Here is a 15,473-nt window from a genome sequence, read left to right as displayed (position 1 = left end):
ATAGCTTGCATATGGAGAAAAAGCTGCTCTCTTCACATCTTGGACCATAAAACATTACTTAGAGCCAAGGATGTGTAACTTCTGTACTTTCATTTTTGAGTTGTAACTCGAATGACATCCACTCATGAAACTGATGAAAACTAAACAGATATTTACAAATGTGAGAATGTACCTACCATCCCACGCCATCCATGTGCCCTTAGAAGGTTGTCTTCTTCCTCTATATTTACATCCATTATACCTATGGGCACCACATACCCACCATTGATAGAAAGAAAATAGGGATGGAGGGACCGTGCCCAAAAGTGGAGCCCATTTGCCTTGGAGTTTTGGTCAGGCAGCCCTTGGGTGACTGGAACTTCCAGTCACCTCTTAAGGTCTACCTGCAGTGAGGTCAAAGTCCCTCCTAGCCCTATTGTCTTACCATTAGCACATTAATAGCTAGAGTGATGGACTGCAAGTCAGTGCATATATCCAGCAGATACTGAATGAGTTGACATGGCTCTTCAGCACATCTGCCAACCTGTCCAATGAGGCAGCTGGACAATTACATGGTACATCCAACATTGGGAGAGGTCTCCAACCTTCTAGTCAGTCTACCCAATGCCTCAAATAAACCTGCCTCCTGGTCCTATGTCAGTTTGTGCATTTGCCTGAAGCTGGCAACTGCTGACATTGTGGAGTCTTCTCCTACCTGGGGTGGAGTCTCATCTTTAGCACTCCAGAAGCATTCCTTACTCAACCAGCTGCAGAGATGTAGTAGTGATGTGCTCACCAGATGTTCCCAATTCAGCTAAAACATCCACTGAGGTCTCAGTATCTGAGGTGGGAAGTGGTGCATCAAATGGTATCGGTGCCTTCTCCCCAAAAATAGAGATATCATATTGCATGGTTATTCATTTGATAGTAGTGACTATGCAGGTTCCAATAGTTGCCTAAAGGCACTACTGAAAGCCACAAGAGACTGAGTCACAAAAAAAAGGGTAGAAGTTCAGGCATATTAAGAGTACATGATAAGAATGGGAGAGCAGCACAACAATGGTCAAGGTTGCAAGGAGATGGAGATTTCAGCATCATGTAAATGTTCACAATCCCCACCAGCTAAGGCAAGGATTCTCTCCTTATGGTAGGTGAACAGGCACCCCATCAGCCATCTTTGGCTTTGTGTACCTGTACACTGTTATGAGCTGTTTTTTTCCAGCAATATGACAAAGGGACCGAAACTGTGAGCAAGTGAGGTGAAAGTGGCTGGTGTAGGTGGGGGAAGAAGGTTATGAGATAGTCTAAGTACATAGATAGCAGATGCCATTCAGGATTAGTATTCTGGTGTATGGGGTAGGGGGTAGGGTACAAGTAAGTGTGGGTTGACAGACAGAATGGTATACCAGAAGCTTTGGCAGGAGATGGGTGCAGAGTCAGAGTGTGTGCCAGGGAGCACAGAAAAGATGACAACCATTACTTGTACAAAGCACAGAAGGTCACTGACCTTCTTAAAGCATTGTTGCCTGCCCTCCGACCACTAAAACGACATAGACCCTGACAGCAACTACGAAATGAATGAGTTACTTATGAAGGGCTTATGCCTGAAACATTGATTCTCCTGCTTGTCCTGCTGTGCTTTTCGACTCTGATTCTCCAGCATCTGTAGTCTTCACTTTCTCCCAGTCTCCGCTGCTAGTCTGCTAATTAGGAAGAAGTGTTACCTATCATATTTGCGGAAAGACAAACAGAGTTAATGTTCAATCCCAATATGACTTCTCTTCAGAACTTCAAGCTCTGAAGAAGAATCATATGAGGCTTGAAAACATGAAGTGTCTTGCTCTCCACACATGCTACCAAACTTGCTGAAGTTCTCCAGTACCTACTGTGTCTGTAACAAAAATTCGTTAGCTGACACAGATGTTACAATAATATACTTTGTAAAGCAAGTGGTTTTATGAATTTACTGGCTGGATGGAATTTTGAAGAAATTAAACCAACATTCCTGTGACTCAAAACTGCAGCTAAGATGGCTGAATATGGCAGGGTACAGAATAAATTGCAAAGAAGCCATCCAGCGGAGCCAATTTAGAAAACTAGCAGAAACGTTGAATGCGTGTGAATAGAATCATCTCCTAACCAATTCAGATAACATTTAGATGCTTACCTCTGTGGAACTGACATATTCTGACAATAAACTCTGGCTTAGAAAGAAACCTATCCTATCCATAATGAGTCAAAACCATCCATCTGAAATACACCAGCTATGACCACTTTTACAATGACTGGTCAGTTAGAAAAGGATGATCATGTGACAAGCCAGCTAACTGCATTCAAGATACTGTTTGCTCTAGACTAGAGACAAAAACAGAAAATACATCAAGTTAGCAAGGCTCCTGCGTATGCGCCTCTCTCCCAGCAACCATTGCAAACTCAAACCTTATCCACAGATTAAAGACTTTCAGTGGCATATAGTTGGTCAATGAACTCAACCCTACCGTTAACTACCTCCAGAATGCCAATTAAATCATTCATCTTTCTCTTTAAACTCTCAACATTGAACTGAAAGACTACCAAATTCAGCCTAAATTTAGTCCACGAGAACCACTTTAGTATGTTTTGGAATTTAACGTATTAATCTATTTTTCTACCTTAACATATGTGACTTAATGTATGCAGAACCACTCTTATATTACTTAAAGCCAGTTAACACAATAAATACTGTACTCTTTTCAAAAAACAAAGGAACTTTTTTTCTATTCGCAACATGTAAACAGTTAAGTCGTTCATTGAATTCGCAAGCATATTTTCTTTTCAAATTTACATCAAACACAGCATACAGAAAAAGGGAAGCCATTCAACCCTGTACTGCCCGGGTATGCTAGGAGAGACTGTTCAGAAAAAGGCAGGAGAGAGGCAAGAACACGATGAGTTGAAATGATCACAGCAGAGAAAGAGACCATTCGAAATGAGAAAATTCATTTAATGGGACCAATAAAAGTTTACACAGATAGTCGGTGGCAAAGCCACACTAGCTGAGAACCAATTCTGTAAACTGTTGCCGGAAAATTGCTGACTCAGTTGAAAATTTAAAAATTCTATTTTAAAAAAGTTTAACTGTTGAAAACTTCAGAAAGAACAAGAATGAAAAAATTAATCTGTGTGGTAGAAAGCCAGGAAGGACAGGAACCCGTGTTCCTTTATATAGCAGGGCTGTGCGAAAGTTTCCTCACTCAAATGAAATAACATCACTTAAAAGTTGTTTGAGCCCTTTCTTTATAGTTTTTATGTGACTTGTGCTTACTGTTGCTATCTATGCATTATACAGAAATTATTTTTGAATTAATTCTTGTAATTTCATTAGTGAAACAAATTCAAGCTTTCAAATCTTTTCAAGATAAGAATTATTTTATATTATTGATTACACAAACACCATTTACAAAATTTGGAAATCACTTACTCTACAGCAGATTTATAAAATATGTCTTTCTTTTATGTTTGGAAATATGCTTGACGAAAACAGATTGTGCTTAAATCCACTTTTATTTACAGATGTGTAACATATCTGGGAACCAAATTTTTGGGCTAAATATATGGTCCAAATTAGCTACAACACAAAGAAAAAAAAACTGTTTTTAATAAGAAGTTTATACTCTAAAGTTACCATAAATTGCAATGCAAGGTAGATGAATCACTAAAACCATCATTTTTAACTATAGTTTACGTAATCAAAAGCAGTGCTCAGGTTAAGTCACTTACCACACACTATTTAGGGCCACTAACCTTACTTCATAAATTCAAATTTAAAGGTTACAACAATTATTGACAACCCAGAGGGTATTCCGAGGGGATTTTGAACTAATTAATTCCTTAAGTGACTAGTTCAAAATACTGCTTGAAGGACAAATCAGAAAAAATGGAAATCAGAGTACTGGATCTATACAAAATACATACCCATGATAGTCAGCTCCTCTATTCAACTTCATCTGGGTTGTATTACTTCAATGGATAGCTTGACTGACTGACTAGCTACCTACTTGTTCCTTTTAAGAACTATGTAAAAGGGGCCAAGTAAACTAACCAAAGATACTTCTTCAAACTTGTGAAGTCCAAGGACCAAAAAAATTTGGATTAGACCAGGTATCACACATGGAGATCATGATGCATTATTAATCCTCACCTTGTCATGTTGAGGCAGACAACATCCTAACTTGTTAAGTTGCTTCCTCATCTAAACAACTTCAACAGCGTGTGCTGCTGAATAAAGGCATTCACAGCAGGGTACCAAGGTGGTTGCACAGCTAGAATGATACACAAATAACTGGAATCTCTTGAAAGGCTTTTTAATCAAGAATTGCACTCATTCAACAGAGACTGCAACATCTCTGGAAATTATGGCTAGAAAGTAAAGCAGACCAACAAGCCAAAGTGGGTCCTCTGCTTTCTGGATGTGTGTCTGGAAGCTTTAGGTAGCAGAAGTGAAATGAAGGAACCATGCTTGGTTTCCAGAATGGGCCTGGAAGTGCCCATGGAAGTGGAATTGGCCCAGAAATGGGAGATGGTAAAAAAGATCAATTCCCTGAATCTGATCCCAAGGACCTCTCTGCAGTGCTGTAAAAAGTTCAATGATTTCATTAAAGTTTTTAAGGTCAGCAAGTGTATATTCAAACAAACTTACTTACTACCCATTTCACATTTCTCAATTTTTTACAGCCTCCCTTTCACCCATCGGCAATTAGGATGCATGTGGAATATTCAGACTCCATTTCATTCTCTCACGCTTGATGATGCTGCTTTTCTCGCACCCACCTGTTGCTGCTTCTACATACTTTCAGCTATATATCCATGCTGCATACAATATCCAACACAAACATTTTGTCCTTTTCTTCAGGAAAGAGTGGCAGAGAACGGAGGGCAATGATTAAAACTATTGCATCCACTATCATGGAGTATAATCAGTAGACTGTTATGTTCCCCTCTTGTCTTCTCAAATCTAACCTCATATTAATCATATTAGATTGCAAGCTATAAATGCTGAGAACCCATGACCCTCTTGCTTTCCATCATATCCTTCTTCCCTCACCCCAACAGTCCCATTCTGCATTAATGATTCCAGATAGTCAAAAATGAATGCTCATCAGCCATTGTTTCACCATGAATGATGAAAGTTACACCACAGCCCAGAGCTACTCAAGGCCATCTGATTAACAAGTATAATTGATTATCTGACATTTAGTCAATTTCTCAGGATATTGCATATCCTTAGTTAATAAGAATTCTGTACAGATCACCTAGTCACTATTAAGGAACATGAAGGAGTCCAGCCTCAAGTTGATACAGGGTTTCAAAAAAGGATTAGCAAACTATATGGGTTTTCCCTGACGATCAATGATACTTTTGAGGTCACCATTATTGAGATTAACTTTCAATTTTTAACTTATTAAATCAAATTTACATTTCACTAGTTGCGGTGGTGGGATTTTAACTTTTGACCCCCAAATTTTTCACTTGGGTCTCTGGATTACTGGTCCAGTGAGATTTCCACAATGCCATCATCTACTGCTCATGTTTCAAAACAGTGCAAGATGGCATTGAGAGCTAGTTACTAGGACGAACTTTCCACTTTCAAACCAGAAATAAACCATGGCCAAAATTAGTCAATTTTATACTGCAGAGTCAAAGATGATTCAAGTATAAGAATTTTGGAACTCAACAATACAGAGAATCTCAAAATATGATACAGAAAGCCAATCATCCCATACTCACTGTGCAGGCATTGGCTTAACTAGAGCTTCTAAAGAAATTAGGGTGAAGGAATCTCCCCTCTGAATGTAAGTATTTCATATCCATTAGGAGAAAGTGAGGACTACAGATGCTGGAGATCAGAGCTGAAAAATGTGTTGCTGGAAAAGCGCAGCAGCTCAGGCAGCATCCAAGGAGCAGGAGAATCGCATTTCGGGCATAAGCCCTTCTTCAGGACACCTTCCTCATTCCTAAAGAAGGGCTTATGCCCGAAACGTCAATTCTCCTGCTCCTGCTGCACTTTTCCAGCAACACATTTTTCAGCTATTTCATATCCATGTCAATTGTTTCCCCAATATTAGCAGAAGAAGAAAAAATAAATGTGTTTAGTAGAAGTTATTTTTCAATTCACGAAAGCAGTATTGAGATAATGAGCAAAGAACGTTTACATCTTTACCGTTCATACTAAAGTTGAGGTGTTGCCATTAATATTTCAATAGACCATAGTCAGGATTTTTGAACAGTGTCCACTGAAATCAATGCCCAAACAGAATATTTAATATATCTATTAAACAGGTAAGCCACATTAATAAGATTAATATTAAATAAATTTTGGCAACTTAAAACCATTCTTATTTTACCTTTGCCACTTCCTTGACATGCTTTGGCTGAATGGTAGAACTTTTTGATTCAACAGCTTTAGTTCTAGCCTCCACTGCCAAACGATGAAGGAACAAGAGACAGTTTAAATGTACCTATACAAGTAAATATTAAAAAAAATTGTCAAAATAGATAGCTAAACAGCAGCTAGGTAAAGGGGGGGGGGGGGGGGGAAGAAATTTCTGTATGTAACCCAAACAATTGGTAAAACCAGTGAGTTTTCTCCATCAAAATGATTTAGCAATCTAACCAAAAAGGATTATCTTTCATATCAATGCAATATTGTGCAAAGAAAATCATTTCAGGCTTTCCCTCAATAACACACTGCCTCCTCTTGGCTTCACTGTATTCAAAATTTACATGTGCAATATTTCACACAGATTTAATCTGTGTGGAAGCGTTCACAGGTCTTTTGTTCTCTCCATTAACATATAATAAAAATGAGGCATAGCTAAAACAATTAAATCAGATGAATTCATTGTACACATCAGAATATATAAAAATATATTCTTGCAAGTTGATCTTTTGAAAAAAAACTTATCAAAACATTGGTTTTTATTTTCTGACTTTTAAACTGAAAAACCACTCAAAATCCTTTTAGCATTGCACCACAGTGAATCAGATGTGAGAGACAATGTTTAAAGCTCATGTTACCATTAGATGGATCATTGTGTGCATATGTACAGAATTAGAGCATTTTGTTGGAATGCGAGATGTTTAAATTTCAATCTGGAATTTATGATACTTATTAATACACAAATTGAATTGTGCTGTCATGAATCGGGTCACATACCCAGTCAGTGCGCACTCTGATGGGTGGTGATATCCCACAATAAGTTAGAAGACAGAAACAGAATACAAATGCAATATAAAAACAGGGAAGATATGCAGAATCTTTCTGAATTACTGATCAGATCCCAACTGGAGTAATAACACTTCCATGCATGTACATATCGCCAACATAAGCAACCAGCTCTCTCCAGTCACCTTTAAAGACACCATGCATTGGGACCCCACTAAGTTAAATTGTAACATTGAAGTCCTGCTTATTAAGGGTTTCTTTTCAATAGCTTTGTTCTTGGTATGTGGGAAAATCGCTGAACCAGATTGTCCAAAGGACAGTTAAGAATCAACACATTGCTGTGGATCAGAAGTCATACGTTGGCCAGACCAGGTAAGGATGGAATATTTCTTTCCCGTTGTAATGTTAAAAGATTAAATTGTACTTTCTCTCTGGACATTAATGTAATGTTAAAGGATTAAACTGTACTGTCTTTGGGTGGGAGTGTCATTCTTACAAGAATATGGATGACTCACACTTCATTTGGGCAGCCATTTACCACTACTCTCCCGCTATGAGCAAATTAAATTCTCATTCAGTTCCTTCAATTCAGAAATGCTTTCATAGCATCTCCTGAAGCTAGGACATATCATAGTTACATTGTCTTGGGGAATTACTGAGTCAGGAAATCTTGTGCATAACAATCCCCCAGGATTAGGGCATTTACATTTACATTACCTCCGAGGATGACCTCATCCTATCATTGTAACATCTGGTTATTGGGGAGTGCATTAAGGCACATGGAGTTTGCTCATCATGAGCAGCAACTTCCATCTAGTTTAACTCTTTCTTATCAACGTTTTAGCCCAGAGTGCTGCTGGGAAGTAATTTTGCCACCCTTCTTGCTCAATTCAACCCCCACGCCTAGCCCTTTAATCATTGTCAGACATCAAGACTCAATACCTTTCTGCACATTTCTTCAAGAACATGCATTCGCTTGTTCACAAGACAATCATTCATAAATTTTCTGAATAATTGCATCAATATTCTGGCCTAACAGAAATCTGCCTTGGGGTAATAACATCCTTCTCCTAAAATAAAGCCTCCCACCTGATCATAACTCTTAACACTTGTCCCATCAAGACTATTTCAGTGGCAATGTGGCCACTTAGCACCAGAGCACTCCTTGGCCTGACATCCTACTCCTCTGCCACTTTCACGTCCTTTGACCATTTCATCTTATTTCACTCTTCTCACCTTTTTGATCAAACAAAAATCATTTTCTACCAAACTTGCAAACACAACAAAAAATCTATTACATGAATATCTATTTTGCCTTTCTTCTCAGCTCCAAATGACTTATTCTCAGTGATTTCACCCTCTATAGCAACTCACCATGTTCTCTCTCACACTCAGTTCACTGTCCTCTTGTCCTCCCTAAATTTCTCCCTCCTTGTTGTGGTTCTGTTCGCCGAGCTGGGAATTTGTCTTGCAAACGTTTCGTCCCCTGTCTAGGTGACATCCTCAGTGCTTGGGAGCCTCCTGTGAAGCGCTTCTGTGCTGTTTCCTCCGGCATTTATAGTGGCCTGTCTCTGCCGCTTCCAGTTGTCAGTTCGAGCTGTCCGCTGTAGTGGCCGGTATATTGGGTCCAGGTCGATGTGTTTGTTGATAGAGGCATGGCATTCATCTACAGACTCTAGGAATTCCCTGGCTGTTCTCTGTTTGGCTTGCCCTATAATGGTAGTTTTGTCCCAGTCGAATTCATGCTGCTTGTCGTCTGTGTGTGTGGCTACGAAGGATAGCTGGTTGTGTCGTTTCATGGCTAGTTGGTGTTCGTGTATACGGATCGTTAACTGTCTTCCTGTTTGTCCGATGTAGTGTTTTCTGCAGTCCTTGCATGGGATTTTGTACACTGCATTCGTTTTGCTCATGTTGGGTATCGGGTCCTTTGTCCTGGTGAGTTGTTGTCTGAGCGTGGCTGTTGGTTTGTGTGCTGTTATGAGTCCTAGTGGTCACAGTAGTCTGGATGTCAGTTCAGAAATGCTCCTGATGTATGGTAGTGTGGCTAGTCCTTTGGGTTGCGGCATGTCCTCGTTCTGTTGTCTCTCCCTTAGGCATCTGTTGATGAAATTGCGAGGGTATCCGTTTTTGGCGAATACTTTGTATAGGTGTTCCTCTTCCTCTTTTTGTAGTTCTGGTGTGCTGCAGTGTGTTGTGGCCCTTTTGAATAGTGTCCTGATGCAACTTCGTTTGTGTGTGTTGGGGTGGTTGCTTTCATAGTTTAGGACTTGGTTTGTGTGTGTGGCTTTCCTGTAAACCTTTGTGGTGAATTCTCTGTACCATCACGTCTAGGAATGGGAGTTGGTTGTCCTTTTCTTCCTCTCTAGTGAATCGGATTCCTGTGAGTGTGGCGTTGATGATCTGGTGTGTGTTCTCTATTTCTGTGTTCTTAATTATTACAAAGGTGTCATCCAAGTATCAGATCCAGAGTTTGGGTTGAAGTTGTGGTAAGACTGTTTGTTCTAACCTTTGCATTACTGCTTCTGCTATGAGTCCAGAGATGGGTGAGCCCATGGGTGTTCCGTTGATTTGTTCGTATATTTGGTTATTGAATGTGAAGTGTGTTGTGAGGCACAAGTCCAGTAGTTTAAGTATGCCGTCTTTGTTGATAGGTTCAACGTCCTGTTGTCTGTTATGTCTGTCCAGCAGGTTGGCTATTGTTTCTTTGGCTAGTGTTTTGTCGATGGAGGTGAACAGTGCCGTTACATCGAATGAGACCATAGTTTCTTCCTTGTCTATGTGTATATTTCTGATGATGTCCAAGAATTCCTGTGTCGATTGTATAGATTGTCTGGATCCGCTGATCAGGTGTTTCAGTTTCTGCTGTAGTTCTTTGGCCAGTTTATGTGATGGTGTCCCTGGTAGTGATACTATGGGTCTGAGTGGGATATCTGGTTTGTGCACTTTGGGTAGTCCATAGAATCTGTGGGTGTTGTTGCTTTCAGGTTTCATTCTTTGTAGGTCAGACCTGGTTATCTGTCCGTTTTTTTGTGTACTATAAATGCCGGAGGAAACAGCACAGAAGCGCTTCACAGGAGGCTCCCAAGCACTGAGGCTGTCACCTAGACAGGGGACGAAACGTTTGCAAGACAAATTCCCAGCTCGGCGAACAGAACCACAACAACGAGCACCCGAGCTACAAATCTTCTACCAAACCTTGAGTTCTCCCTCCATGTAAACTCCATTACCAATGTTCACAAGTACACCCTTGACCTTGTCATTTCACATTCTTGGTTCTCCAACTGTACCTTTTAAAATAAGGCAATTTTTGATCAGTTCCTTTTATTACTGACCACTCACATTACCTTTCCATGTCCTACCTCCTCTGCTCCTCTGGAAAATATACTAACCATAATTTTCACTAACAACTGCACTTCAAATTTATACCCCTTTAGCCCTCCCTTTATCACAACAGTTCAGCATCTATTAATTGGTTCAAACAAACCCTTGTTATCACTTTCAATGCCATAGTCCCCAATAAAACTCTTTTCCACACTCATTTTCATCTAGAAAGATGTTGTGAAACTTGAAAGGGTTCAGAAAAGATTTACAAGGATGTTGCCAGGGTTGGAGGATTTGAGCTATAGGGAGAGGTTGAATAGGCTTTCCCTGTTTTCCTTGGAGCATTGGAGGCTGCGGGGTGAACTTATAGAGGTTTGTAAAATCATGAGGGGCATGGAAAGGATAAATAGACAATGTCTTTTTCCTGGGGTGGGGGGAGTCCTGAACTAGAGAGCAATTGTTTAGGGTGAGAGGGGAAAGATATAAAAGAAACCTAAGGGACAACTTTTCATGCAGAGGGTGGTACATGTATGGAATGAGTTGCCAGAGAAAGTCGTGGAGGCTAGTACAATTGCAACATTTAAAAAGGCATCTGGATGGATAGATGAATCGGAAGGGTTTGGAGGGATGTGGGCCAGGTGCTGACAGGTGGGACTAGATTGGGTTGAGATATCTGGTTGGCATGGACAAGCTGGACCGAAGGGTCTGTTTCCGTGTGTACATCTCTATGACTCTAGCACTGGATGTACCAGGAAAGGATAAACAGATACTTTCTTCAATTAAGTAGTGCGAAAACTGAAGCCTTTATATTGAGGCTCTGGTCAAAAATAAAAGGAAAAAAAGAGGTGTATGATAGATATAGACAGATAGATACGAATCAAGTAAACAGCATAAAAAGATATAGGAGCAATCTTAAGAGGGAAATCAGAAGGGCAAAAAGGGTATATGAGACAGCTTTAGTATAGACAGTTAAGAATAATCCAATGAGATTCTACAAATACATTAAGAGCAAAAGAGCAACTAGGGAGAAGATAGGGCCTCTTAAAGATCAATGAGGTCATCTATGTATGGAACCACAGGAATGGGAGAAATACTAAACAAATATTTCATATCAGTTTTTACTTTTGGAGAATGACGTAGATGCTAGGGAACTTGGGGAAATAAATATTGATGTCTTGGAAACAGTTCATCTTACAGAAGAACTGGTGCTGGGCATCTTAAAAGACATAAAGATGGATAAATGTCTGGGACCTGATCAAGTTCACCCCATGACATTGTTTGAAATTAGAGAAGAAATTACAGGGCCCCTAGCAGTTAATTGTATCAGATACAGCAATGGGTGAGGACAGGAGGGCAGCTAATGTTATGCATTTCTTTGAGAAAGGTTGTAAAGAGAAGCTTAGGAACGATCAGACGGTGAATCTGACATCAGTGGTGGGTAAGTTGTTGGAGGGGATTCTGACAGATAGGATTTACGTGCATTTGGAGAGGCAAAGATTGATTAGGGATAGTCAGCGTGACTTTGTGCAAAGGAAATTGTCTCACAAACTTGATTAAGTTTTTTTGAGGACGTAACCAAAAAGATTGACAAGGGTAGAGTGGCAGACATAGACTTCAGCAAAGCCTTTAACAAGGTTCCGCATGGTAAACTGATTAATAAAGTTAGGATACTGAGGACTACAGTTGCTGGAATCAGAATAAATAAAGTATGGCACTGGAAAATGGACAGGTCAGGCAGCATCTGAGCAGCAGGAGAGTCGACGTTCTGGAGGAGATTCCTGATGCAGAGTCCTGCCCGAAACGTCGACTCTCCTGCTCCTCAGATGCTGCCTGACCTGCCGTGCTGGTTCAACAACCACACTATCTACACTGATTAATAAAGTTAGAATACATGGGATTCAGGGAGAGCTTGTCAACTGGATTAAAAATTGGCTTGACTGTAGGACAGAGAGTGTGATGGTGGAGGGTTGTTTTCAGACTGGAAGCCTGTGACCAGCTGTGTTCCATAGGGATCACTGCTGGGTCCACTGTTATTAAGTTTGCAAACAACACCAAAATTGGTAATAGAGTCGAGAGTGAAGAACATTATCTAAGATTACAAAGAGATCTTGATCAATTGGGCCAACAGACTGAGAAGTGGCAGGTGGTGGCATTTGGAAAGTATTCGGAAAGTATTCAGCCTGGAGCTCGTTGACCAATGATGTTCTGCAGGGATCGCTTCTGAGACCTCTGCTCTTTGTGATTCTTATAAATGACTTGGATAAGGAAGTGGAAGAGTGGGTTAGTAAGTTTGCTGATGACACAAAGGTTGGTGGAGTTGTGAACAGTGTGGAGATTGTTGTAGGTTGCAATGAGACATTGACAGGATGCAGAACTGGGCTGATAAGTGGCAAATGGAGTTCATCCTGAAAAAGTGTGAAGTCATTCACATTGGAAGGTCAACTTTGAATACAGAATGCAGGGTTAAAGGCAGAATTCTTGGCAGTGTGGAGGAACTGAGGGATCTTGGGGTTCATGTCCATAGATCTCTCAAAGTTGCCATCTAGGTCGATAGGGTTGTTAAGGAGGTATATGGTGTGTTGCTTTTTATTAGCAGGGGGAATTGAGTTTAAGAGTCCCAAAGTTAGACCACACTTGGAATATCGTGTTTAGTTCTGGTTGCCTCATTATAGGAAAGATGTGGAAGCTTTAGAGAAGGTGAAGAGATTTATCAGGATGCTGCTTGAACTAGAGAACATATCTTTTGAAGAATGATTAAGGGAGCTAGGGCTTTTCTCATTGGAGAGGAGGTTGAGAGGTGACAAAATACAGGTGTACAAGATATTGAAAGGCATGGATAGAGTAAATAACCAGAGACTTTTTCCAATGGTGGAAATGTCTATCATAAGGGGGCACAATTTTAAGGTGATTGTGGAGGTAGTTGAGGGGAGATGTCAGAGGTAGGTTCTTTACTCAGAAAGTGGTGGTGCATGAAATGTACTGCAAGCAGTGATAATACAGTCAGATAAATTGGTACTTTAAACGACTTTTCAATAGGCCCATGGAAGTTAGTACAATGAAGGGTACGTAGGTTAGTATGATCTCAGAGTAGGATAAAAGGCCTGCACAACATCAAGGGCCAAAGGGGCTGTACTGTTCTAATTTAGATAAATGCGAGATATTGCATTTTAGTAAAGCAAACAAAAACTGGACTTGTACAGTTAATGGTACGACCCTGGGTAGTGTTGTCAAACAGAGAGATTCAGGTACATACATTCTGGTTCGGCAACCAGAGATAGGAAAAGGCACGCGGAACAGGTTTCCCCTTCCGGGAAATTGGGAGAGTATGCTCCCCGGACACAGCGATGTTAATCCAATTACTCGGACAGCAAAGGGTGGATAGCTCAATCCAACCGGCTGACACCCGGACTAAGGCAGAATTGCGCAGGCAGGGCCAGAGACCTTCCGATGTCCAGGGTGGGAGAGGGGTGGAATGAAGGTTTATTCGAATCGGGGCGAGCAAGCTCACCATGATGTGGACGTCCTTGCTGAGCCGCAGTTGCGGTTTGTGTTTCTTCAGCACCGAATGCAAGCTCCTCCGAGGGATCGCGCGCCCCACCATCGTTAACGGTTCCGAACCTCGCCTCCTGTTCAAACTACAGCCAGCCAATCAGCAAAGAGTCCCCTCCCCCACCCCGCTGCCGCGCACGCTCATATTCCGCGTCCAGGACACACACTGCAAGCTGTTGACCAATCAGGCTCTTGTGGCGCTTATCATTCCGACCTGTCCGAGAAGGTGTGGCAAAACATCTCCCTCCAAGTTGTTTGGAAAAAAAACAGTGCCTAATCCTTTGCCCCTTCAGTAAGTTATTTTGAAATATTCTATCCAGTAACTTTAAGGATTTTTTTTGAGACGCACAATTTTAATTTTAATTGAACAAGTTCTTTGCAACAAACAAAGTTCTTCAGTGCCAGGTTCCTTTTCTCTTGCCGAGGCAAGTATTCACTTACCACTTCTCTGGTAAGCAGCTGCATTTTTGAGCTGAGGTTTCATTGCTAACTCTGATGATCATTCTATGGATAATTGGTAACAAAGCTATTGTATTTTTGCGAGGACCATTTGCTTCTTCCATGTTCCAGACAATGCACTTGGAGGGGTGAAGTCTCCCACCAATACAAGCTCATATTAACGGGTTTGATTAAACACGTACAAGGGATGATAAGAAAAGATGTCTCCAGGAAGCGCACAGTTCCAGATGCGATCTATTTCCAGAACAATAACTGAGTTCCCCTTATCCTCACTTTCCGTCACTCCACTTTCAGCATTCTGCAAGGATTGTTCACTTCATGTCATCCTGCCTCACTTCTCCATCACTCCTAACATTTTCTCACGTTGTTCCTGGCACCTTCTTATACAAATTTCAGATAGTATAACACATGCCCATTCATTCCTGATGTAGGGCTTTTGCCCGAAATGTCTATTTTCCTGCTCCTCGGATGCTGCCTGACCGCCTGTGCTTTTCCAGCACCACTCTAATCTAGACATGCCCATTCACCTCCATTCTCTTCACTATGCACAGCCTTAAGTCAAACTTCCAGGTGTAGTTCTTTCAATCTAATCTCTGCCTTTGCTGCTTACAATGCAGTTTCCTTTATATTGACATAATCAAATGCAGACTGCAGCATTTTCTCAACCTTCCAGTTGCTTGCCATTTCGGTAAAGTATCTTGTTCCAAAACTAACAGTTCCATCCTGGGCCTGCTACAGCATTCTAACGAAGCTCAAGGCATGCTGGAGGAATGACACCTTATTTTCCACTTGGTCACTTTACAGCTTTCAGATACAACATTGAGTTGAACAAATTCAGACTGTGACCTATTTCCTTCATTTTGATTGCAACCCTCCCCTGGCTGTGTCTTGTTTGTGTCTTGTTGACTTTGCACTCTGCAGAGTGGATCCTAATGTCTTGTTTTCACACCTATCATTTGCA

At 40.9% G+C, this 15,473-nt stretch overlaps 1 protein-coding gene across 2 annotated transcripts in view; it reads right to left on the bottom strand.

The window, feature by feature from the left end:
* The window catches only part of cenpw (centromere protein W), a 31,544-nt gene extending 17,387 nt beyond the window's left edge, over window positions 1-14,157 (bottom strand). For both annotated transcript variants that reach the window (XM_072556002.1, XM_072556001.1), the window contains exons 1-2: window positions 14,013-14,157; window positions 6,363-6,476 (exon numbers count right to left, since the gene is read on the bottom strand). In XM_072556002.1, coding sequence (XP_072412103.1) covers window positions 6,363-6,476; window positions 14,013-14,105 — 207 coding nt within the window. In that variant the 5' untranslated portion in view covers window positions 14,106-14,157. The remainder of the gene's footprint in view (window positions 1-6,362; window positions 6,477-14,012) is intronic.
* Window positions 14,158-15,473: the final 1,316 nt, after the last annotated feature.

This window comes from Chiloscyllium punctatum, chromosome 3, assembly GCF_047496795.1.
Source record: "Chiloscyllium punctatum isolate Juve2018m chromosome 3, sChiPun1.3, whole genome shotgun sequence".
Classification (NCBI taxonomy): domain Eukaryota; kingdom Metazoa; phylum Chordata; class Chondrichthyes; order Orectolobiformes; family Hemiscylliidae; genus Chiloscyllium; species Chiloscyllium punctatum.
Note: the sequence above shows the minus strand (reverse complement) of the source record. Positions and strands in the feature narration are given on the sequence as shown.